This window comes from Lemur catta, chromosome 24, assembly GCF_020740605.2.
Source record: "Lemur catta isolate mLemCat1 chromosome 24, mLemCat1.pri, whole genome shotgun sequence".
NCBI lineage: Eukaryota > Metazoa > Chordata > Mammalia > Primates > Lemuridae > Lemur > Lemur catta.
The window spans coordinates 11459000-11485374 of NC_059151.1; the positions used below are offsets into that span (position 1 = coordinate 11459000).

The 26375-nt window shown below is 41.1% G+C and overlaps 2 protein-coding genes across 3 annotated transcripts in view; one reads left to right on the top strand and one right to left on the bottom strand.

Moving 5' to 3' along the window:
* METAP1 (methionyl aminopeptidase 1) overlaps positions 1-17026 on the top strand; it is a 53258-nt gene extending 36232 nt beyond the window's left edge. Inside the window, exons 9-11 of the mRNA XM_045536863.1 lie at positions 3039-3182; positions 12742-12807; positions 15359-17026. Coding sequence (XP_045392819.1) covers positions 3039-3182; positions 12742-12807; positions 15359-15522 — 374 coding nt within the window. The 3' untranslated portion in view covers positions 15523-17026. The remainder of the gene's footprint in view (positions 1-3038; positions 3183-12741; positions 12808-15358) is intronic.
* Positions 17027-25466: 8440 nt separating this feature from the next.
* The window catches only part of ADH5 (alcohol dehydrogenase 5 (class III), chi polypeptide), a 51302-nt gene continuing 50393 nt past the window's right edge, over positions 25467-26375 (bottom strand). For both annotated transcript variants that reach the window (XM_045536864.1, XM_045536865.1), the window contains exons 8-9: positions 25901-26039; positions 25467-25752 (exon numbers count right to left, since the gene is read on the bottom strand). In XM_045536864.1, the coding sequence (XP_045392820.1) occupies positions 25728-25752; positions 25901-26039 (164 nt within the window). In that variant the 3' untranslated portion in view covers positions 25467-25727. The remainder of the gene's footprint in view (positions 25753-25900; positions 26040-26375) is intronic.

The following is a 26375-nucleotide window of genomic DNA, read 5'->3' on the forward strand; positions in this document are numbered from 1 at the left end:
TAGTGGTAACAGATCCAGGCGGGATCTGAGACTCTCTTGGTGGTGGTGGACCGGATGATTGCGTGCCACCCTTTGTCTCTTTGGTTTGTGATTTGTCTTCCTTTCTTTGCCTGGTAAATGAGGAGGAACATGCAGATGGTTTGTTAGTGCGGTTTTTATTCTACTTTTTAATTCTTTCAACTATGTAAATAATCATGTTCTCCTTATAAAAAGAAACAAGATTTTGAGAGAAAAGTGAGTGATTCTCCTTTACACCCCTCCTTCTTTGCTTTTCATATCTTTCTCTTCCATCTAGAGGTATCCACTGTGAGCATTTAGGTTTTTTCTATATCCTGTGCATTAATGTATATACACACACACACACACACACACACACACGTGTATGCATTTAATTAGGTTAAATGAAATTGTCATATTCTGTAATTTGGTATTTTGCCAACTAATATGTTAGAGATCTTTCCAAATTAGCATATGTACCTGCATACGTAGATCTATGTCATTCTTTTAATGGATATGTATTATTTCCATAGTATCAAACTTTCTGTACCTGTTTCCCTACTGGATTTTGGTGATTTCCAGATTTCTTGCCATTTTAGTGCTGGGTAGAGGTATGAGTATTTCTGTAGGATTTTTCTCAGGCTATCTGTCTTTGTCCATACAAACAACTTATCTAGGCTTTTTAAAAAATCAGTATCTTGTGGGGATGAGAGAAGGAAAGGAAAGCTGTTAACGACGGCTTTTTGGAGTTGTTAATAGGCTGTTAATAAAAAGGCAAACAGCTTGCCAGTTAAATCCTTACCATTGGCACTTTATTATTCAGTGTACTATCTGCATCCTCCCACCCGCTCCAGAAATCCTGATACACCATCAACAGAATATTGAACAGGACAGTTTTTAGACAAACATGTAATTATCTCTGATAACATTGATCCATTATTTTTATTGTTTTTAGTTCATGCTTTAACATGCATGGGAGATAAAGTTTTTATTTAATAAAGGTGGGGGAATGAAAATAAAAAAAATGTATTTTTGTTTATCAATATGTAAAATTTTTTTATCAGCCACTATTGATGATTTTAGTGTGCTAGGTGGAACTGTGAGATAAAAGATTTAGTGTTTAGTTTCTCATTTGTGAAAGCTTCAGTTTTAAATAAGTTATAGGGTTTTTTTTCCCTCGGGTAATATGTTCAATGTTTATATCCTTTTTCCTTTCGATTGAAAAAAGCAGACAGCCGGAATGTTGTTTTACAAAGGCAAATGACTAGAACTTGTCAAGAGACTACTAGAAAGTAGCATCTTCATAACAGTAGCCAGGAAAGAATCAAAGTTGCTTGATCTCTGGAAAGTGCTATTAATACCTTTGTATGTGTCATCTTTGCCGCTTATTTTCCATTAATTTGCTAACCTTGGTGTAGAACACTAGAGAGTTGGAAAAGTTATTGAAATTAACCTTCTAGAGTAGAATTTCTTAATCTGTGCACTTAATGCATTTTGGGTCTGATAGTTTTTTGTTGCAGGAGCCTGTCCTGTGCGTTGTGAGATTCTTGGCTGCATCCCTGGTCTCTAGTGACTGGATGCCAGTTACACACCCCCTCACCCCCCCGTGTGACAACCAAATGTCTCCAGATAGTAGCCTTGGGGCCAAAATTGCCCCCAGGTTCAGAATTAGGGGAAGAATCTCCCCTGTCACCCTCCCCATGCAACGTGATTAAAATTTTTTTTTTTTTTTTTTTTTGAGACGAGTCTCGCTCTGTTGTCTGGCTAGAGTGAGTGCCGTGGCGTCAGCCTAGCTCACAGCAACCTCAAACTCCTGGGCTTAAGCGATCCTCCTGCCTCAGCCTCCGAAGTAGCTGGGACTACAGGCATGCGCCACCATGCCTGGCTAATTTTTTCCTATATATATTTTTAGTTGTCCATATAATTTCTTTCTATTTTTAGTAGAGACAGGGTCTCGCTCTTGCTCAGGCTGGTCTCGAACTCCTGACCTCGAGCGATCCACCCGCCTCAGCCTCCCAGAGTGCTAGGATTACAGGAGTGAGCCACCGAGCCCAGCCTAGATTAAAATTTTGTTGTCCTCCTGTCCCGGGCTGATAGGAAGGTCTGGACAGGAATGAAAGAAAATCATAAAAGTCAGCATGTTCCTCAAATTGGAAACCCCCTTCTCCCTCCCAAAGTCAAGCTGGGACATACAGTTAAGAGCAACTAAAAATGTTAATTAAAATGATTCCTTGAGCTATTTACTGAGAAATGGAAGGGGAAAGTATGTTGTAGCTGAACCTCACTTTGGAAGTCAGATAGGCAGAGTAGGAGACCGTAGAGAGTTCTAGGCCCCAGGAACCATGGCTGGATTTCCCAGGAGTCTGGCAGCGCCCAGCTCCCAGAGCCTTAGTGCTGGGAGAGCCTGAACAGCGGTGAGAACCACTTTGGTTTGGTTTTTATTGAAATGGTAGTAAAAGTCATGAAAATGAAGTAGGGCAGGAAGTACATAGCGAGAAACACCTTTCCATACCCTACCTCTAGGATTTTCTGAGTAGTCTGAGAAGCATTTTGTGGGGATAAAGAAGCCCAGGGGAAATAATTCTTTCAGAAGTTGACCAGACTGAAACTTGGGACAAACCAGGTTGCTTTGTGGACATTGCTTTTTCTCCTGGTGCACTTTCCTGTCTCCTCCTCTTACTTTCATGGAATAGAATAGAACACTTGACCTTAAGGAAGGATGAGAAGAAAAGTATATTTTCCATTCTATTGTTTGTTCTTTATTGTAAGAGAAAGCAAAAGCTGCCTGTCCCCAACCCCTTAATGCTATGAAAGGTCGTCTTTTTCTGGCATCCAAGGAGGAACTGCAGGTGTTCCTGGTCTCCGTGAGAGCTTTGCCGTTTGCCGGCTGCAGGGCCTCTGTGTGCTTTGGTCTCCTCGTCTGAGTTTGGGCCTGGAGGCTCATAAAGCGTTTAGCAAGGTTCCTGGCACATAGGTGGCAGTTGCTTAGTAAACGTTAGTTGTCATTACTCTTTGTCATGAGTCTTCTCTTTTCCTTTCAGTGAAGCCCGGTGTTCGCTACAGAGAGTTGGGAAACATCATTCAGAAGCACGCCCAAGCGAACGGGTTTTCGGTGGTTCGGAGCTACTGTGGGCATGGAATCCACAAGCTTTTTCACACAGCCCCCAACGTGCCCCACTATGCCAGTGAGTACTGCCCACAGCTTTGGTGTGTGCTGATTATTTGTTTAGCAAATATTTATTCATGCATTCAATAGGACTACTAATTTTTCTTCATTAATCTGTTAGCTGTAACAGACCCCCAAAATGTACATTTATTTACTCAAACACAATTCATCTGCATGTCTTGCTCACATAATAGTCCAAGGCAGGTGTGTTTGGTCGCTGTGGGGGCAGGGCAGTTATTCTGAAACCTAGGCTCCGTCATCGTCAGCCTATGCTTTCAGGGTCACCTTGGGAGTTGCCCTTCAAGTCAAAAGATTATGGGGGCTGCAGGGGTGGAAGCTCGAAGGGGTATGCTAGGGAGGTTTGAATGAGTCAGCCTGGAGTCGGCGTAAGTCACTTACAGTTACTGCCCGTTGGCAGGAATTCAGTCATGTGGCTGCACGTACCTGCAGGGAGGTCGGGAAACGTAATGTAGCTGAGTGCTCCATACTGAATTCGGTGAACAGTCAACCGTCTGCCACAGGTCTAGCCATAACTGCAGATTCCTTAGGTGAAATAAGTTCTTCTTGCTTGGTTTGAGTTCTTAACGTATGTCGGATACTGTACTATTTGTTGGTATATATAGAGGGGAACAAACAAAGTACCTTTCCTCAAGTGGAGTGCTATATGATCGAATAACAAAGAAAAGATAGTGTCTTCCAGAAACCTTTTCTCTGGAGACGTAGGACATGTGCAGGAGTCAGTCTGTTAATTAGTGCCAGAAATGAAAGCTGTCCACGATAGGTGACCAAGGAAGGAATGTAGCCTATATATTGAACCACTGCTAGGTAAACACTTCATGTATTTCCTTGTGCTGTAGTGTTCTCCTCTGTACAGTAGTAGGCAGTGGTACCTACCTTAGAATGGGTGTGAGGATTAAGTGAGATAATACATGGAAAGCACTTTGAACTCTGCCTGAAAATAGTACATGAAAAGCTTTTAATACTGACTTCAGAATGACAGTGATAATATGCATTATCTCATTGGATCATCACAACTTTATGGATAATTTCTTAGCCCTGTTCTTAAAAACAATTCTGTGCTTAGGGAGGTGCTTTATTTGCTCGAGGTCCCCAACTAGTGATTGCATGGCGGAGCTAGCATTGGTACCTGGACTCTGGCTGGCTGTCTGGAGTCAGTCTTTTCTCCTCTGCCTGATGCGTGTGAGTAAGGACTGAAGAAGCTTGGCGCCGGAGCCTGTTGGGGAGCTAAAGAATGGCTGAGACTTTGGTTGGTGGAGGAGATGAGAAAAGGCATTCCAGGTGGAGCGGAACATGAATAGTGCTTCAAGTTGACATGAGCAGAGACAGGATCAGCTTGGCTGAGTGTCGTGTGTTAAGGACTAGCAGTAGGCAGGGCCTGTGCGGTGAGTGCCAGGCTCAGGAAATTGACTTCGTCTGGAGGAAGGAATCTTGAGAGATATTTTTGGGCAGACGAGTGGCTTGGTGAAGCTGGTATTTTGGGAAGACTAATTTGGCCATGGTATCTCGGGTGTGTTACAGGTGGGAGCTATTCCAGATAGCCTGATGGGCAGTTACTGGTGTGCAGTTCGGGTGCGAGGTGGTAAATTCTAGATGTGTGCGTTGTGAAGAGAAGGTGAAATCAGAAACCTCAGCGGGAGAAACTGGAGCAGTTCAGAGCACAGCATTTGATGTCTGCCAATAAACATTTACTAGTGAATCACATAATTCTTTTTTTTAAGGTTGGTGCAAAAGTAATTGCGGTTTCAGACCATGAATTTTAAATTATAACTAGACTTAAACATGTCTTTATTAATCAAAATAGGAACCATTACAATCAACACATTTTTGCCAGTGAGAAATGAGTTTATTTCTGTAGCCTAAAAATCTGTGCTTTGGGATTTGAAGAAGTCTTGGAAAGCATTTTCTGTATCCTGTTGGTTGTGGAAGCATTTTCGCTGCAAAAAGTTGTCAGGATGCTTGAGGAAGTGTTGGCGGCGAGTGGTCAGGTGAACATGGCGGATGAGGCAAAGCTTTGCAGCCCAGTTCGTTCAACTGTTGAAGTGTTGGTTGTGCTGGTTGTGCGACGTGCGGTCAGGCGTGCCGTCGGGCGTTGTCGCGGAGAAGAATCGGGCCCTTTCCGTTGACCAATGCCGGCTGCAGGCGTTGCAGTTTTCAGCACATCTCATCGATTTGCTGAGCGTACTTCTCAGATGTGATGGTTTCACTGGGATTCAGAAAGCTGCAGTGGATCAGACCGGCAGCAGACCCCCAAACAGTGGCCATGACCTTTCTTTGGTGCAAGTTTGGCTTTGGGAAGTGCTTTGGAGCTGCTGCTTGGTCCAGCCACTGAGCTGGTCATCACAGGTTGCCGTATAAAATCCACTTTTCATCGCCTGTCACAATCCAATCGAGAAATGGTTCGCTTTTGCGTACAATAAGAGAAGATGAAGCTTCAAAATGATGATTTTTTTGATTATCGGTCAGCTCATGAGGCACCCACTTATCAAGGTTTTTCAGCTTTCCAATTTGCTTCAAATGCCCAATGGCCACAGAATGATCGACGTTGAGTTCTTCGGCAACTTCTCGTGTGGTTGTAAGATCAGCTTCCATGATTGCTTTCAGCTGCTCGTCGCCAGCTTCCGACGGCCACTGTGCCCCTGTCTTCAAGGCTCTTGTGCCCTTTGCAAAACAACTTGAACCCCCACCGCATGTACGTTTATTAGCTGTTCCTGGGCCAGACACGTTGTTGATGTTGCGAATTGTCTGCGCTGCTTTACGGCCCATTTTGAACTCGAATAAGAAAATCGCTCGGTAACTTGTGTCCTCATTATCGTTTAGTTTGAAGAATCTTGTGATTTCCACCTGGATCTCCTCCTCGACCCAATAGTCATTCAGCAATAGATTGTTTAATTTTCACGACTTTGTGTAGAGGTGAGTGTTTCTGTTGGAATCGATCTCTAATTTTATTCCACTGTGGTCTGAGAAGATACATGGTATAATTTCTATTTTTTAAAATTTGTTAAGATCTGTTTTGTGGCCTAAGATGTGATCGATTTTAGAGATAATGGGGACAAAATGTACACTGACAATAAGCAGACAAAAACGTACACTGGGGAAAAGAATCTCTATTCAGTAAATGGTGCTGGGAAAGTTGGACAGCCTCCTGCAGAAGATTGCAGCTGGATCCCCACTTCTCAGCTCACAAAAATCAACTCACAATGGATAACGGACTTAAACCTAAGATGGGAAACCTTAAGAATTCTGGAAGAAAATGTTGGAAAAACTCTTTCAGGCATCAGTCTAGGCAAAGAATTTATGAAGAAGACCCCTAAAGCAATCACAACAGTAACAAAAATAACTAAATGGGACCCGATCAAACTAAAAAGCTTCTGCACAGCCACGGGAACTATCATTAGAGCGAATAGACCACCTACGGAATGGGAGAAAATATTTGCTCCCTACACATTCGATAAAGGGCTGATAACCAGAATCTATATAGAACTTAAGAAAATTAACAAGGAAAAATCCAACAACCCCATTAAAAAGTGGTCAAAGGACATGAACAGAAACTTTGCAAAAGAAGACAAAATAATGGCCAGCAAATGTATAAAAAAGTGCTCAACATCTCCAATCATCAGGGAAATGCAAATCAAAACCATAATGAGATATCACTTAACTCCAGTGAGAATGGCTTTTATCAAAAAGTCCCAAACCAACAAAGGCAGGCGTGGATGTGGAGAGACAGGAACACTCACACACTGCTGGTGGGACTGCAGATTAGTACAACGACTGTGGAAAGTAATTTGGAGATGTCACAAAGAACTAAAAATGGAAATACCACTTGATCCAGAAATCACACTATTAAGCATCTACCCAAAGGAAAAAAAAGTCATTTTGTAGTAAAGACATCTGCACTCAATGTTTATGGCAGCACAGTTCACAATTGCAAAGATGTGTAAACAACCCAAATGCCCATCAATACATGAGTGGATTAATAAAATGTGGTATATGTATACCATGGAGTTCTACTCAACCATAAAAAACAGTGGTGAACTAGCCCCCCTTATATTATCCTGGATGGAGCTGGAGCCCATTCTTCTAAGTGAAGTATCAAAAGAATGGAAAACCAAGCACCACATATACTCATCATCAAATTGGTACTAACTGATCAACACTTAGGTGCTCACATGGAAGTAACATTCGTTGGGTGCCGGGCAGGTGGGAGGGGGTGGAAGGGTTGGATAAATTCACAACTAATGGGTGCAGAGCACACTTTCTGGGGGATGGGCATGTTTGTAGCTCTGGCTTGGCCGATGCGTGGGCAATATATGTAACCAAAATGTTTGTACCCCCGTAATATTCTGAAATTTTAAAGAAGAAAATAAATTAAAAAGAAAATTGCTTGATTTGCCTTTTGTCTAATATTATTTCCATAGTCTAAATTAAATAACCCCAACTAATAAGTCATTAGCAAAAAAACATAAAGCAAGAAATGCGCATTAAAATGATGTATAACATGACCACAGTTATTTAAGAATGTATTCCAGTATGAAACAGAAAATTTCAACAATGCTTAAACCGCAATTACTTTTGCACCAACCTGATATTTAAGCTGTGAATCATGCTTGAAATAAAAGCTCGTAACAGAAACAGGTAACACTTCATTCCTTCCTTGTTAACCCTTGTAATCACCTGAATGTTCCCTTTCAAAGAATGGAAGTAGCTGTTCTGCTCACAGTGGTGTCTGTCTGAGTGTTTGTGTAAGAGCACAGGGGAGGGAATGAAAAGAGTCCCCCTTGCAGAGGCAACAAAACTTGGGTTTAGAGATGGATGAGGGAGAGAGAGAGAGAGAGAGAGGGAGAGGGAGGGAGGGAGGGAGGGAGGGAGGGAGACTGACTGAAGACAGTGGCGTTTATGGTAGAAAGGGATATGGGCAGTGGTGGTGGCATTAGCAAAATATTGTGCCACTCATGTACAAGAGATGTCGCTTGAGTTTCCTATTAAAGCATTTAATTCGATGCCAGAAACAATTCTGAAAAAAGAAGCAAGGACCAGGTATACTTCATTTTATATATTTGATATGTTTGTGAGGAGTCAAGTGTAAATCTGGTTTATATAAGTCAAAATATGCTGTGATCACTCTAGGGAAGTGTTTGGCTGAGGAATTTTTTGTATGGCAGAGACACCTTTTGAAATGTAAATAATCTGTTCTTTGGTTTGTAACTCTATATTCCTAACCCAAATGAGGGAGGAACCAGGAAATTGTTGTGTAACTTTCCTCTGCACCTTCTATGTCAGAGAAGTCCTCGTTAGGTGTGAGTGTGTTTGCTGCTTTATTTATGTCATTAATGGTTGGGAAGTAGTGATGGTGGCATCCCACATTTAGAATGTACAGGCATACCTTGGAGATATTACGTGTTCGGTTCCAGACCATTGCAGTGAATTAGAGGAAATATTGCAATAAAGTGAGACTCATGATGTTTTTGTTTCCCAATGCCTATAAAAGTTATGATTACACTATACTGTAGTCTGTTAAGTGTGCAGTAACATTGTCTAAAAAAAGGTACATACCTTAAATGAAATAATTTTATTTAGATAAAAAATACTTCATTGCTAAAAAATGCTAATGATCATCTATCAAATGTTTAACACATGGTGATCTTTTTGCTGGTGGAGGATCTTGCTTAGATGTTGGTGGCTGCTGTGAGTTGAGGTGGTGTGGCAGTTTCCTGAAATAAGACAACAGTGAAGTCGGTCGTATCAATTGACTCTTCTTTCATGGAAGATTTCTCTGTAACATGTGATGCTATTTGATAGCATTTTAGCCACAGTAGAGCTTCTTCATATTAATAATTGGAATCAATCCTCTTAAAACCTGCAGCTACTTTATCAGGTAGGTTTATGTAATATTCTAAATCTTTTATTGTCATTTCAGCAATGTTCCCAGTGTTTCATCAGGAGTAGATTCCATCTCAGTAAACCACTGCCTTTGCTCATCCATAAGAAGCAGCTCCTCATCCATTCACATTTTATCACGAGATGGCAGTTACTTAGTAACATCTTCAGGCTCTGCTTCCAATTCTGGTTCTCTAGCTGTTTCCACCACATCCGCAGTTTCTTCCTCCACTAAAGTCTTGAACCCCTTAAAGTCAAACATGAGGGTTGGGGTCAACTTCTTCCAAACTCCTGTTCATGTTGATATTTTGACCTCCTTCCATGAATTACGAATGTTTTTAATGGCATCTAGAATAGTGAATCCTTTCCAGAAAGTTTTCAATTTACTTTGTCTGGATCCATCAGAGGCCTCACTCTCTATGGCAGCTATGGCCTTACAAGATGTATTTCTGAAGTAAGAAGACTTGAAAGTAGAAATTACTTCTTGATCCATGCCTGGGCTACAAAATGGATGTTGTGTTAGTAGAGTAGGCATGCAGACAGCATTCAGCTCCTTGTACATCTCCGTTAGAGCTCTTGGCTGACCAGTTGCATTGCCAGTTAGCAGTAGTATTTTGAAAAGTCTTTTTTTCTGAGCAGTAGGTCTCAACAGTCAGCTTAAAATACTTGGTAAACCATACTATAAGTAGATGTGCTGTCATCTAGGCTTTGTTGTTCCACTTCTAGAGCATGGGCAGAGTAGATTTAGCATAATTCTTAGGGCCCTAGGATTTTTGGAATGACAAATGAGCTTTGGCTTCCACTTAAGAGTCAGCTGCACTAGTCTCTAACTAAAGTCATCATGTCCTTTGAAGCTTTGAAGCCAGGCATTGACCTCTCTGTAACTATGGAAGTCCTAGAGTGTATCTTCTTCCAATAAAGGGCTGTTTTATCCACAATCCGAATCCATTATTTAGTGAGCCACCTTTATCAGTTACTTTATTTTAGCTAGGTCTCCTGGATAATTTGCTACAGTTTCTGTATCTGCACTTGCTGCTTCACCTTGCACTTTTGTGTTGTGGAGACAGCTTCTTCCCTTGAACCTCGTGAACCAACGTTTGCTAACTTCGAACTTTTCTTCTGTAGCTTCTTCACCTCTCTCAGCCTTCGTAGAATTGAGAGATTTAGGGCTTTATCTGGATTAGGTTTTGGCCAAGGGAATGTTGTGGCTGGTCTGATCTATCCAGAGCACTGTAACTTTCTCCATCTCAGCAGTAAGGCGGTTTCACTTTTTTATCATTCATGTGTTTACTGAAGGTGTCACTTCTAATTTCCTTCAAGAACTTTCCCTTTGCATTCACAACTTGGCTCACTGACACACGAGGTCTAGCTTTTGGCCTCTCTCAGCTTTTGACATTCCTTCCTCTCTAAGCTGAATCATTTCTAGCTTTTGATTTAACATGAGAGATATGTAACTCTTTATTTCACTTGAACACTTAGAGGCCATTGTGGGGTTATCAATTGGCCTAATTTCAGTATTGTTGTGTCCCAGGGAACAGGGAAGCCCAAAGAGAGGGAGGCAGGTTGATGGTGGAGTAGTGGGAACACAAACCATTCATCCTCTGGGTTTGCCGTCTCATGGGCGTAGTTCGCGTTGCTCCCAGACAGGTACAACAGTCACATCACAGATCACCGTACCAGACATGATAGTAATGAAGAGGTTTGAAATGTTGTGGACTTACCGAAGCATGACACAGAGACATGAAGCGACCACATGCTGGTCACTGATGGACTCGCTCAGCGCAGCGTTGCCACAAACCTATTCTTCGTTTAGAAGAAAAAAAGCCATGCGATATCTGTGAAGCACAATAAAACGAGATATGCCCGTATATTATGGTTATTACAAGAGCTAGACAGTAGAGCAGGTACAAATTTTTTAAGAAGTACCCAGCATGGTGTCTGCAATAGTATAGTCCCTCAGATAAGGTAAATTATTGTTGAGTGAGAGACGCTGAGACACTGAAACTTTAATAGTCTAAGTGAGTAGGAGTTGTAACTTTCCTGTAATAATAATGACTCAGTGGCAGGACAGTAGTGGGACTTAGACTCTCTGTGTCAGTGCTGTCCAGTTGAAATATATTATGAGGCACATAGATAATTTAAGATTTTCTAGTAGCTGCATTAAAAAGGTAAAAAATAGCTGAAATTTATTTTTTGGTGTATTTAACGCAGTGCATTCAGAATATTAGCATTTCAAAATTTAATGCATGAAAAATTACTGATATATATGTTACATGCTGTTTTAGAGTTTGGAATCAGTGTGTTTGCACTGATGGACCATCTCAGTCTGACGAGCTGTGTATTCACGTGCTTGATAGCTACACGTAGACAGCACGCTTCTAGATTCCTTTGTCCTTGTTTCTTTCTGTGACACCACACTGACACCCTTGGTGTTTCCTTTTTGATATCCCATCTCCCAATTTATGTATTAAATTGCATGTCAGTTTGAAAGAAAGTTCGTGAGATCAGAAATGAAAAGTCAAAAATTTTTTGTCCTTAAGATTTTATAACTGTTTAGAAACTCCAGATTTGACACCTGCAGTAAGTGTATTTTGGCAACACCTGAGACAGTGGAGCGTAGCATGATACTTGTTCACCAGCGAAGACAGGCAGGGATAGAGGCGTGTAGGTGTGATTAGACCAAAGCTAGACTGAGTGGAGTGTGGTGGATTCAGCCTCAGCGGACCAATTAATTGGCCATTGGTTAGCGAAGGTGAGAGGCAGCGTTCCAAAGGAACCCGGAAAGCCTGGTGCATCTGCCATCTGGTGGTCAGGCCGAGCAGCACAGGCGTTCATTTAGCTGATTCCTGTATTGATTCTTGTTTTTTAGTTTGAAATTTAAACTGGTTCTCCATTTTTGTCTGAAATTGCCTAAAAAGTCCCATCCCTATTTATAAAAAATTATGGCCTTTTTGGGGCAATGGCAAGTCTGGATACTTTAATGCATAATTGTGTTTCTCATGTTGGTTCTGAAAAATACTCTCCTTAGCAAACTTGGACAAAAAGAGGTAAAAAATTATTTGGAAGGAGAAATGGAATTTTTTTAAAAAATAAAAGTGAATAGTCTCAGCATTTAAAAAAAGTAAGTTAGCGTCAAAAGTAGGTTTATTTCCTTTTGAAGATGAGAAAAAGAAGACAACTAATAAAATGTTATGAAAATCACGTAGTTGTTTCTACGGACTGGGCCCCTACACACAAAAATACACACCCCCCCCAAAGGGGTAGGAGTCTTCCAGCATAATCTGAAACATTTTTCTCCTTTAAACTTCTACACCTGGATGAATAACGGAACTCTGCTTGGTTCTGGGATGGCAGTTCTTATCCTGCAGTAACATAAACGGTGACACTTTTCCTTTCATAGAAGTGGTAATCGTATCCGAAATCCAGCCTACGAATATATGGATTTTCCTAGAGAAAGCATAAGCAGAATGAAATGCGCCTAGAACAGGATGTGCCCTGAAGTGGGTGGTTTGCCAGGGTAATACCTATTTGTTGAATGAGATACTGTAATGGAATCCGGAGAAGAGGAGGTAATTAGTTTAAGAATCACTGATGGGAATGTAAGTTGCATACTCTCTCTAGTTGGCTATTCAACAAGACACTGTTGGTTTGCTATCTTTTGAGACTTTTTTCTTTAATTTCAGAAAATAAAGCAGTTGGAGTGATGAAGTCGGGCCATGTATTCACAATTGAGCCAATGATTTGTGAAGGTAAGAAAAAAGACGCCGTCATATTCTTTAATGGGATTTTACTTATTTTAGGTTATTCATCAGATCAGTGATCTGTTCTGCTTGCTCTTTCGCTTCTTTCCCACTCCCTGTTCCTTCTCAAACTTGATGCACTGTCATGCGGAGAACTGAAAATTTCAAGGGTTGGCAAGAAGGCCCCGAAGATCCTGCCAGGGTGCGTTGTAGTAACTAGGAGCCGCATCAAGCCTGTGTCGAGGTTCTTGCTTGACGTGGGGGGGAGAGGAGGGAAAAAGCATTTGTTGAGCCACCGGCTTTGAGGCAGACACAGTCAGATGATTTAGTTCTTACCATAGCTGAGTTACGTGTTGCTCCCATTATACAGAGGAGCAAAGTCACCCTTGAGGAAGGTAGGTCACTTGCCCAGGTCATTTAGCCAATTATGTGGCAGGGTTTGTCGTACTCTCTTCAGGGTCGTGGGACATCATGTAGCGATTGTCTGTGGGGAAAGCACAGCACAGACACCCGTAGCTCGGGCAGCCGGCGTGTCCCCGCTGTCGTTACTCCCCGGGACAGGCTCGTGGCAGTGATAGAAGACTTGGTGTCATGATGGGGGCTCCTGACGGAGACCGTCAGAGTGAGTATAATGCAACAGTCGGAGCAAGCTCTCTGCTGGTTCCTCTCGGGGAATAGGGACTCAGCGTGGGGCTTGTGTGTCCTGTGCCCGCTCTGCAGCCTGCCAGCGTTTCCGTAGCCAGTCTTGGGAGTGACTTCCGTGTTCTCTCTCTCAGTAGCGACTCACTGATCCAGCCTCCACTTAAGGAGAGGTGGGGTCGCTGGAGGCCACGTTAGAGGTCGCTTTCTCAACCTGATTTGTTACTGCCTTTTCTGTCAGACGTGAATTAGGATCCTTATCTTGCCAACACACAGGGCTGCAGTGAGAATTAAGTGAGATGATTTATATTAACATTAACCACTTTGTATACTTGAAAGCAGCGATCTGCAGCCTTTTTGGCACCAGGGCCCGGTTTCACGGAAGACGGTTTTTCCACGGTGGGGGCGGGGGGGATGGGAGGGGCAGTAGACACAGATGAAGCTTCACTCGCTCGCCCGCCGCCCGCCTGCTGTGCGGCCTGGTTCCTAACCTGCCGTGGACCAGTACCGGTCTGCAGCCCAGGGGTTGGGGACCGCAGCTTTAAAGGACTTCACAAATGTAAGGTCGTGTTTTTGTCATCCTAGTGGAATAAGAATGAAGTGTTGATCATGTGCAGGCAGTTGGAAGGGCAGCAGGTTGTGTTAGTATTGTCAGGAGTGATCAGATAGCTTTCTGTAGAGCCAGGAGATGATCGTCGGCTTACAGCAGATATCCCTCAGTGTAACTCAGGTTAAATCCCAGCTCTGGAACGGAAAGTCTCGTATCTAAAGGGGAATCTACTCAAAAGAGCAGCCAAATATGTTTGACTTGACATTACTAAAAATCCTGTTTGATCAGATCCCAATAAAATCAAAGTAGTGACATCTTAAATCCATTTACATTGAAAAATACCTATTTACTCATCTTTAGCTGTTTGACGAGGCACGAGTTAACTTCCTTTAAGCTGCCTCGTATTTTCCTTTTAGCCCGGGATTTAATATTGCACAAGTGGATCACCTCACTGCAGAGTGTGTGTGCTGGGATTTGTCTGTGTGAGTCAGTGAGTCCTAAAGTAATATGTCTCACCTAAAGATTACTCAAAATGAACAATGTATTGATTTTTTTTTTTTGACATCTAATTTTGAAACTCAAAGGCTCTGTAAATATATATTTTTATAGTAGTATCCAGAATTGCCAAACTTCCTCGTTCCACCTGTGCCTCTGATTCTCTGGGCCTGGTCTCTCTGCTCTCCCTGGACTGACCCCCACGCTCCCTCCCCGACTGTCCTTTCATTGTCCCCCAGCTGCTTCCACTGTCCCTTCTCCAGTTGAAACTCCTCTCACCCATTCTGCTGCATAATATTTTCCTTATCCTCTTGTACCAATCTCTTTCTCTTTCTCCTTGTTTCTAGTTCCAAGGGTGTGGTCTACAGAAATTTCACAGTATAATCTGTTCTCACCATCTGATTTGTATGCCTGTCATTTTGAAATTATGTCAGGAATTAAATGCTACAATAAAAGTACAAAAACGTATGTGATTTCCTTCACAATATACACTTAGCTAGTCAGATGCCAGAGTTATACCAGGAAAGAGCTAAATTAATTCAAGTTTTTACTCATAATTGGGTGATGAGGGTTATCATTGTGTTTTCTAAAATGAAATGCATTGCCTTTGTTTTTGAAATTCTGTCTTGATGTGATATATGGGAAATACAAAAAATGTGCACTTGTAGCACACCTGAGGCAATTTAAACATCATCATTACTGGTACTGAGACAAAAATGCAGTTGGAAAGGCTTTAGCTAAAATAACTGAAGTGTGAATAAGGATCTTAACAGTAAATTTTCTACTTGGTTTCCTTACTGATACGCACTTACCTAGAGAGCTTATTTAGGAAACTGAGCCATCGGATTGAGACATTGTTTCTGTTTGTTTGTTGAGGTGGATGGCAGGACGAGACCTGGCCGGACGGCTGGACCGCGGTGACGCGAGACGGGAAGCGGTCGGCCCAGTTCGAGCACACCCTGCTGGTCACAGACACTGGCTGCGACATCCTCACCCAGCGGCTCGACAGCGCGCGGCCCCACTTCATGTCCCACTTTTAATGTCTCCCACGATGGCGCGTCTCGGTGACACCTTCTGACTGTTCTGTGCATTTTTCCGAGAGCACAGAAAGGCCGAGGAACCTTTTTTATCACCAGTTTTGTTTTGACTGTAGATGACAAAGGACTACAGCATTTGACGTGTGTCCTCAGGGACTCGTCCTGGGTCTGCAGAAGCTGCGAAGAGTAAAGGAAACGTCGCTGAACTCTTTTCACTGCCTGCGCCCCCCCTGCCCCCCACCTCTCCCTGTGCACCTCTTCTCACTCGCCCTCTGAGCACTTTTGCTTAACCCGCTTCTAGTTGCTTTTATCACTGCCACCAACCGGCCACCAAGAGCCAGCTGCTTTTCAGGTGAACGCTGGAGATGAGAATCCTTGAAACTTTAGCAATGTATGTTGCACCAGATTTTTAAAATTATATATATGGAGATATATATGTGTACATTTTAAATTCCATCTACGAAATTACCAAACACGGCGTGACCTGGGCTTTGCGTTGGTCCTGCTCTGACCGGGCTATGGGCTGTCCTAAGTGGACCCTGAGTTTGCAGCGATTTAATTCCTGGCTGGGAATCGTCCCCCCCTCGCCCACGCTGAGTATTTACACTCGCGACTGTGTGTGGGAAACACGCACTGAGAGTTTCTCCAGTGCGCACTCCGTGTGTGTCAGTGAACGAATGTGATAGAATTCACTTTGGAAGGAGGTTATCAGGCTTTCAAAAGGCTAGTTTTTGGCAAGAAATGACCATGCTCCAGGTGGCGGCTGGCTGCTGCGGGGCATGAGAACTTTGTAATACACTCTGTTTCAGACCTGTGCTCGGACAGAAGGGGGAGAGAAAAGTCCCTTGTGTTCCCTTCTCTGTTTTATCGCAAGGACGTGCCTTGGAGACACTCAGAAGGGGGAGCACTGTGGAGGATGACGGGGACAGGGCTCTACAGTGTCTCCAGCTGTGAGCACAGCGTTTCTCGCGGGCTTCTGGATTCTCTAACCCGTAGTAAACCTGACAGTGATGAGCAAGGAACTTTGTACTGTAACCTGGCGGCAGGGATGCGGCTGTCCTTGGTGTGCGGAACATGCCTCACCTTTACGGAGGGGGAACCTTGTTAGGATCGACCTCAGCTGCCCAAGACCTGTTCCTTTCAGCAGTTGTCCGAATACGAGTGTATCCAATAAAAACAGATCCTAAAGTCATTGTCATTAGAGTGTACTTGATTACTTAAATCTGATGACTCTCTTGTGATACAGTTTGATACCACTGACATTATACTTGTAAGAAAACATCTTTCCCAGAGTGCCTCAGACCTTATTGCTTTAAGATAATTACAATAATGTTTTCATTACTTTTATTATTTTAATGATTTAGCGAAATGACTGAATCTGGTATAGACTTGGGGGTATGTGTGTGAAGTTTTTATCAAGCTGTAATATTTGTGAATGGAATGCCTTGCAATATGAATGTTAATATAATGTGTAAAGGGAGATTAAAAAGTTTGAATGATTATCCTACCCTGTGGTCATTAACTCTGCTGCATTTCTTTGGGATTTTAGAGGGGAGTGGTGGGAACGGGGAGGCTGATTTCTTAATTGAAAATCAGCTCATGACCATGTGAGTAGCAATGCTTTTTCAGGTTTAATGCCGATCCGATAACTGCAGTACTGTGCTTCATTCCACAGAGTCTGCCAGCAGCATTTGAGGTGCAGCGTGTTGTTGAGAGCTTTGAGACAGAAAGCTGAATATTTAGGGGAGCATTTTATGTACTGATAGTAGAATTAACAGTGGGGGCTTATTCAGTGTCTATCATTAGAAAATAAACTCAAGGGAATAAAACCTTGGTGGGATAGTGTTTGGTTAAAAGATAAAACATGCTGATACTGCTTTTTTCAGTTTGGGAGATTTTAAAACAATAGGGGCTCTAGTCTAATTGCATCTCATTACAAATATTCCACTTCTTAGGTGAGAGAATACCTAGTTTCATCATTCTGTTGATTTTTAGCAAAATAAGTCAATGTTTTTTGTTTTTTTGGAGACAGTGTCTTGCAGCGTCTCCTGGGCTTAGAGTGCAGTGGCATCATCATAGCTCACGGCAACCTCAAACTCCTGGACTCCGAAAGTGCTGGGATTACAGGCACAAGCCACCAGGCCCAGCCTATATTAACTTTTAAAATAATGTTCTTTTTCCCTGCCAGTCCTCCAACACCTTTGGAATTACAATTTAGAAGAAGAGAAACATTTGCATTTTATCTTGATTATATGTGTTTTGCTGATAAAATGGATTAATGGGATTAGACCCCGTTCACCAACACCTTCATACCACTTGCCACCTACATGTCTAAAGAAATGGGCAAGAGGAGGTTTAGGGATTTGTCATCTTCACATGATTCCTCTTTGTCCTTTACCCACTTCTGGTTTTGCTTTGGCTTTGGTCAAAATTGAGAGTAGGATGTTCTACTTTGCTAATGCCTCCAAATGCACCCTTATGGTATATGTAAGCTATTTCCTTTTTTTAAATTAAATTTTATTTTTTTACTTCCAATTTTTTATTTTGAAAATTTACAAATTTATAGGAATGTGGAAAGTATAGTATAATGAAATAATCATATATCTTTTAACTATATTTAACAAGTGATTTTGCCACCTTTGCTTTACCTAAGCAGTTTTCAAAGCAGCAGCATCACCCATTACTACTTTAGCATGTATCTCTTAAAACAAGTATATTCTCCTACATGATCATAATACAATTGGAAATTTAATATTGACACAGAACTATCTAATGTATGGTACATACTCAGAATTTTTCAGCTTTCCCCGAAATAGTCTTTAAAGCTTTTGTTTTCTTTATAAATCTGCTATCCAAAACTATGGCATTTGATTGTCATGTTTCCCTAGTCTTAGAACAATCCTCCCAACTTTTTGATGTTTTATGAAACGGTCACTTGAAAAATCAGGCCGGTTAGTTTGTAAAAGTCTGATTGTTTCTCATGAGGTGCAGAATAAACACTGGCAGAAGACCACACAGATGGCATGTTGCATGTCCCATTTGTTGTATCACATACTGTCACCTGCTAATGCTAAGTTTGATCACTTGGTGTCAGGACTTCTCACTGTAAAAAAAAATCTTTTTACTTAAAGAATATGGGAGAAGTTACTTGGAGACTATTTGGATATCCTATTCCCTCAATGGTTTTATCATTCATTGATAACTCTTGCCTAAATCCATTATTGTATTGCTTTGGTGGCTAAAAGTTTGCTAAGTCTAGCATTCCATCTATATTTATTAGCTGACATTCTTCTACAAGAAGTACTCTCTTCCCTCCCTCTACTCACTTTTTTTAAGTATCAATCTGGGCTCATGGATTATTTTTTAGAATCCTAATTAAGTAATCGTTACAAATTTGGCCAGTAGGAGCACCTTTAAGCTGGTTTATGGGTCATTGTGAACCATCGGTGTTGAGTACTTCCTTGCTTTTTGCCATAGTGAGATGTTATAGGCTTGTGTATTTTTCCTGCCCCAGATTGGGAATTGCCTGTTTTTCCAAGAGCCCTAGGAGCCCTGCAATTTCACGGGCAGTGGTATTTGGAAATCAAGATCTGGGTTCTACTGGGGTATCCTTGGTTCTAGGCCCTTTTAGGGAACAGACAAATGCATTTTTAATAGATCATGAGGGCCGGACACGGTGGCTCACGCCTGTAATCCTAGCACTCTGGGAGGCCGAGGCGGGAGGATCACTCAAGGTCAGGAGTTCGAGACCAGCCTGAGCAAGAGCAAGACCCTGTCTCTACTAAAAATAGAAAAATGATCTGTACAGCTAAAAATATATATAGAAAAAATTAGCTGGGCGTGGTGGTGCATGCCTGTAGTCCCAGCTACTTGGGAGGCTGAGGCAGGAGGATGGCTTGAGCCCAGGAGTTTGAGGTTGCTGTGAGCTAGGCTGCCACCACAGCACTCTAGCCCAGGCAAAAGAGCGAGACTCTGTCTCAAAAAAACAAAAAACAAAACAAAAAAACATGAGTTCATTCTCATACTTGCAATTCAAATGTAACACTGATCTTCCTCACCCTTTCCTGTTCCACGTTTGTATCTTCCTTCTGCCTCGGTGAGAATTTGCTTCCAAAGAAGATTAATATTTAGTCATTTGCTTGTTCCTGTAAGACATGTAAAATTATTTCAAAATTATACACCAAAATCAATACCAACAATAAGTACAAAATTTGTGATTTTTATTCTTGGAACATGTCATTTGAAGTCATTTTGATATTATTCTGAACTTCCTAAATCATAGTTTACTTTTTAACAATGTGTGAATCTTGGGGGTAAAAAATATAGTAGGAGTCGGGAGGATCTTTTAGTGGTCTGGGAGTTAGAAATATTAGAGCTGTTTGAGATAGCGTGACAAGATTGTCTGCATTTGGTGGTGGTTAACGTATACCAAGGTGTTTAGCTACAAGAGGAGCCAATTACACCATTTGTAATGTGGTTGTGCGACCCATTTTCCAATTCCTTTATACTAGAAATAACGTCTTAGATGTTAACATTCTAGGAACAAATTATTTCATAATGTAGGCTGTGTTAGGCTAAAACTCTAAAAGTTATTAATGTATTTCGTTCCATTAAAGAAAAGAACACCAAAGGAAAGACTAGCTTAGGAACACAGGCCCTATCCATGGAGATTCCCTGCTCCCTGTTGTGTTTGAACTCCGAAGGGCAAGCAGGCTTTGGTGGCTGCTCTTAAGGCTTTGTGGCAGCCTTCTCTCTTACCTCTTCTTCCTGTTGGTGCTAAGTATGAACAAGAGAAAAATGGTTTGCACTTGGATGTCTTGCAAGGGAAAGCAGGAATAAGGTGGCCTTGGCTACTTGTTACCTGCTCCTTTTCATTTTGAGGCCTGGGTGAGCAACAGCGGAACTGTCTGTATATGGTAATTCTGTGGTTATTTTTTAAAATGTGTAAATACTGGCATGTTATTTTCCTAAAATGTGCCAAAAAGTCAACATGTGGAGCACTCAAGAAAGGCTTCCTGTAAAGATTCCCACTTACCAATAATGTGCTTGTTAGTAGTTCAGAGCATTTTAATTGTTCTTTCTATGGGAATTCCTATGAAATCCAGCCTTTTTACTATTGTAAAGCTTTTTGTAATTACTCCCATGTGGTAGCAAGATTCTCAGGCCTATGACTGTTATTCCAGCCTCCTTATCCCACGTCCGACAACAAAATGCCAAGAATACTTATGTTCCAAAACTTGAAAGCACATTTGCTCGATGGTGTGTTGAGAAGAGCCCAGGCTCAACAATCAGGACACCAGGGCTCTGATTTTTCCAACTTCACTGCTTCCATGCTAGAGAGCAAATCACCACACTTCTCTGTGGAAACCTCCTATTCGTGCAATAACTAACCTTAGCAACTGTTTTATTCTATATATAATGTGACCACAAAGCAAATCTGCTTTATTTCAGTAGTTGGGTTAGAGGTAACCAGACAATTCAGGGCAGAATTTTAAAAAGTTCAATCAGCTAACTGGAGCCCTGAATGATTCTAAGGAAACAATGCCAAGGATAAGAATTTTTAGTATTGAAATGTAGATTAGTGAAAGAGATGAACATATTTTAAAGCATGTTTCTCCTATTTTATCTTGTTTAACACATCTTGGTATTTTTGGCAGACACAAGTACACATTTAAATGGGAGGTAATTCTGTGGTGGATTATCACTGCTTTCTTGAAAAGAGCGTGTGCATATTTCTCTCATACACAAGGAATGCTGCGATAATGTCCAATTTGATAAAAATCCGTCTACTTCAAGCCCATTCCACTGCTTGGTTCCCGTAAATTTCCACAAGAAGAAATCTTGTGTAATGGAGGACTTTGTACGTCCCTGTTCACTTGGTAGTTGTTTCTTTAAAGCCGTAATTCTCCTGGTGTAGTTCAATGCATGTACATCTACATAGCTGTTTACATATACAAGCACTTAATAGAATGTTTTCCAAATGTGTTTGTGTTATACTTTTTCTGCAAGGTATTTGCTGACAAAGAATCTGATCTTGCATGTTAATTGAAAAAAAAATTGGCTGAATTCAAAGTTGGTCTTTTTCCTAGATCAGCAAAGTGTGTCTGGGTCCAAAGAACTGTCAGTTACTTCAGGACACTGGTCATCAGCCTACTTGGCAGATGGGTAGCCAAGCAGAAAAAGTCCTGAAGCATTCTGTGCACATAAAATGTATTTCTCTTTACCCGAGTCAACAAAACATTTTGAGAATTACCAGCTCAGTATAATTTTGCATTTAGATGGGATAAATGGAAGTAGTACTATGTGTATTTTTTGGAGCCATTTTTGTTTGATATAAATTGTACACATGGTAACTGGCTCCACTGGTGTAAAATTTTGGCCAAAATGCAGTTTTTTCTTTTTTCTTTCTTTTTTTGAGACAGAGTCTCACTTTGTTGTCCGGGCTAGAGTGAGTGCCGTGGCGTCAGCCTAGCTCACAGCAACCTCAAACTCCTGGGCTCAAGCGATCCTCCTGCCTCAGCCTCCCGAGTAGCTGGGACTACAGGCATGTGTCACTATGCCCGGCTAATTTTTTTTCTATATATATTTTTAGTTGGCCAGATAATTTCTTTCTATTTTTAGTAGAGACGGGGTCTCGCTCAGGCTGGTCTCGAACTCCTGACCTCGAGCGATCCACCTGCCTCGGCCTCCCAGAGTGCTAGGATTACAGGCGTGAGCCACCGCGCCCGGCCAAAATGCAGTTTTTTCCTCACCTCCATCCCAAATGACCACATTAATCCCATACATTCTACTTTATGTGTTAGTCTCTTGTACACATAATAAAGAACTTGATGCATGTAGACATGCCTGTATATGGGCTTTCTCCAGCGAATATCACTAGGTAGGTAAAATAGCAGAATTGCACAAGATGCTGCAAATGGAAATGCAGGCAAACTTAAAGAGTGCGAGGCATGTGAAAATTTCCCAGTTAAACATGATACAGGTGATTAAAGTTCCTAATGCTGCAAACTTTAGATCCTTGAATTAAAAACTTATTCTACTAGCTTTCATGAAATACACAGTGGGAGTTCGTAAGCATTTATGTTGAAATTATTTACTTTTTTTTTTTTTTGCCAAGAAAGCAGTTTAAAGATACTTTCAAAAATGTCCCAGCAACAAAAAATAATGTATTATATATATCAAAATAGCTAGAAGAACAGCTTTGGAATGTTTCCAACAAAAAAACAGGTTTGAGGGTGTGTGTATCCCAATTACTGATTTGATTATTACACATATGCATGTGTCAAAGTATTTTACATGTACCCCATAAATATGTATGACTATTACATATCAATTAAAAAAAATTTACCAACAATCCTTCTACTCTGGTAGAATCCTAATTTTGGACAAACACGATAGATTTAGTGACATGCACATAGGGAACAGTTGTTAGCCCGGTGCTTTATCTATAGTTACCTTGATCCACAAACTATGTGGTTCAGCAACATATATGACATCCTAAATTCCACCCAACAGGATGTATTAAAAGGATTTTAAAAGTAAACACCTATAGTCAAGTCCCATGACCCAGGAATCCTTATAGTAAGGGACCTTGTAAAATTGATTCTTTATACTGGATCTTTGAGACAGAGAATTGTGCTTTCAGCAAGGAAATGCTAATACTTGTTCAACTTAATTGGCTGGCTCCAGAATATGTACTTAACTGTGATAGAAATGAAAAGTAAATTCAATAATTGGCCAGCTACAAGAATTGGAGTAACATGACTATCTTAACACTACTTTACTTTTTCATATTGGTGAACATAAAAATGTTTGCCATTCCTATTCATGTATATCTCACGTATGAGAAGAAAAATAAAGGGGAAAAATCCTTTAAGGGTTATTAGCTCTCCTCCATTATTACTCTCCATGCCTATTTTGTTACGACTATTGCCAAGGCAGTACACTTTCGGTCCTAGAAGGCTGGGCTAAAACCAAACCAGTTCCTGCAGCTGAGGTAGAAGCTAGTTTTAATACCGCCTCCCTAGGACAGCTAGGAAGTTCACCAAGGACAATACTTGGGGCCACGTGGGCCCTTAATGTGTCTCCAGCCCTCTAGGTAAGATGGGAGAGAAGCTGGATTCCACCACCTGGCACTTCCAGTGCACCAAGGTTCCAAAACGGGGAAGTCCTGACCATGACCATCACTTTCCACTTTTCAAACAACTATGCGATGCTTTCTCACAGACACAACCTTTGAAAGCATTTAAGCCATATCAAAGGTATTTTTTTATAAAGCACACAGCTTCAATCCAACCAAAAGATATTTATGTGCATAGAAAATCTGATGTGCTCTTACCAAAACAGTCGTGGAAAAAAACCAAAAAGGCACAGAATAGTGTTAAAAGTATTCCTTTTGTGTTATTTTAAAGGATATGTATAAATGCTACTGAATACATAGAAACTTTCGGGAAGATACCTAAGAAATTTAACAGTGGTCACTTGTTTTTTAGGGGGAGGTGTATATAGCTTTTCTTTCTCTTTATACAATTTCCTGACAATGTCCATTTTCTACCCCTTGTGTACAGTGCTCTCATGTATTTATTTCTATGTTAATGGATTATCAGGATGGTAGGATTTTGGATTATTTCTGTTTGCTTCTTTATGCTTCTCAGGATTAAAAAACCTGAGGATTGATAAGATTTGACTATATTAAAATAAAAACTCTGTTCAACAACGTATATACCATAAAGTAAAAAGAAGTCACAAGCTAGACTAAGAGGAGATTCTTACAACATACACAACTGACAAAGGATTGATGTTTAGAATAAAGAACTCTTGAAAATTATTCAGAAAATGGGAAATAACCCAATACAAAGATGAGCAAAGGATATGAACAGATCTTTCACGAAGGAAGGAAACACAACCGCCATTACAATGAAAGATTTAACTAGTAATTGAGGAAAATGCGAACTAAAGTCGCAATGAAACATCATTTCACACCCATCTATTAATAATTCACAAAAATTTACAACCACTTTGAAGAGCAGAAGAGCAATTTGGGAATGTCAGTAAGGTAAAATGTGCTTCTTCCATGATATGCATCCTAAATAACTCACGCGCTGGGCACAGTGCAGAAGAATGATCCATCGCAGTGTTGCTGGTAACACTGGAAACCCTGGAAACAACTTTACGCCATCAATTGAGAACAGATAAATTATGGTAGTTCACATAACTGAATGCTACCACACAGTATTAAAATTAATGAGTGTCACACATAACATAGATTAATCATAAAATAATGAGTTAAAATAGAAACCTGCAGAATAAGAAAGTATAAGGTTTAAAAACATGCAGAACAAGACTGAAGACTAGAGGGCTTACGGTGATTTTATACATACAGAGAAAGCATCGCAACATGCATGGAAATGATGAACATTAAATTCTGGGTGGTGGTTACCTCTGGAGAGGGAGGACAGGGAATATGATCTGCAGGTGGCAAAATGTTAAGATCTGACAAGAGTAGGTGGTGGGCATGTGGACATTCAGTATGTGACTCCCTACACTATGCCTGAAATAGTTAGTGCACACAGCCACCACCGCACGTTCACCTATTCAGGTGTGGAAGGCTGCTTCAGTGACAGATTTGAGAGAGCCCCACGGGCCAGATGCCATACTGGGAATGTTAGATACAGGTATGAACGAGGCGTGGTACCTGCCCGCGAGAAGATAATCTCAAAGAAGCAGACGTGGGCTCTGATGAACTTTGCCACTGATGGCTAAGGAAATGTGTTCTTCAACCCACAGGCCTGAGGCCCTTCACAGTTAAGGGAATGTCACTGAGGTTGGCATCAGAGAACGCTCACTTGCCACACTCACTTCTTCTGCCTCTCCTTCACAGAATGACAATAATGGGGAGATGGCCGTGACAACGAACACAGCATAAAACAAGACAACTTGCACACAAATGCAGAAATTACTTTTATTATATAAAATATTCCCTTATGTGCTAGCAATGATTATGTGAAGGAGAGTACAGACAACAGATTTGTGACTGAAATTAGTCTTGGCCTTGATTATAGCCATTTACGAATCACACACGTAACACTATTGCTGAGAGTAGTGACTGAGGGTCTGAGAGGCCGTGAACTTGGAAGGGCTTCTCCCTGCCTGTCGGGCTGCTCCCATCACACCGCAAGGCAGGATGGGCATATTTTCCTCTTCTGAATTTAAATCTTTACAACAGTTCGAATGCTGTAAGTGAAGGAAGAAATAAACGTCAGTTTTAAATAATACTTTTTTAAAAAGACATTAAAATTGTGTTATTTTTGAACCAACCTCCCCCATAAAACCCCCAAACTACTATTACCTTCTATAATATACAGTTAAAGAAAAAGCTTACCTCTTCCCAGAATGCATCAGTTCGAAGGCTTTGTTAATTTTGTCAAAAGACAGATTGTGAGTCACAAATTCATCAACTTTTATCTTTTTGGACATATATTCAGAGACCAGCTTTGGAACACTTTCTACACTCTTCCATCCTAAAAAAAAAATCACACACCCATTCTTTAACTTATTCGACAAATTTCTACAGTGTAGATTACTTAGTGGGTGACACAAAGACATTTAAGGGAATGAACTTTTTGATGAGTTAAAGAGGAAAGAAAAACTCCAAAATTTGTATGCAGAAGAAGAATTTGACACATATCTGTAGTTAATAAGAAAGTAAATACTTTTGAGTGTTTTTCTTTTTCCATATTAAGATTTACTGAAATCTTATTAAGGTTTTGGCCAATTGAGACTTAAACTACCAAGGATAGAACTCTCAAAGTCTTAGCAATAAGTTTATTGAGGTCCAGAACATCAAAGATTTCTGT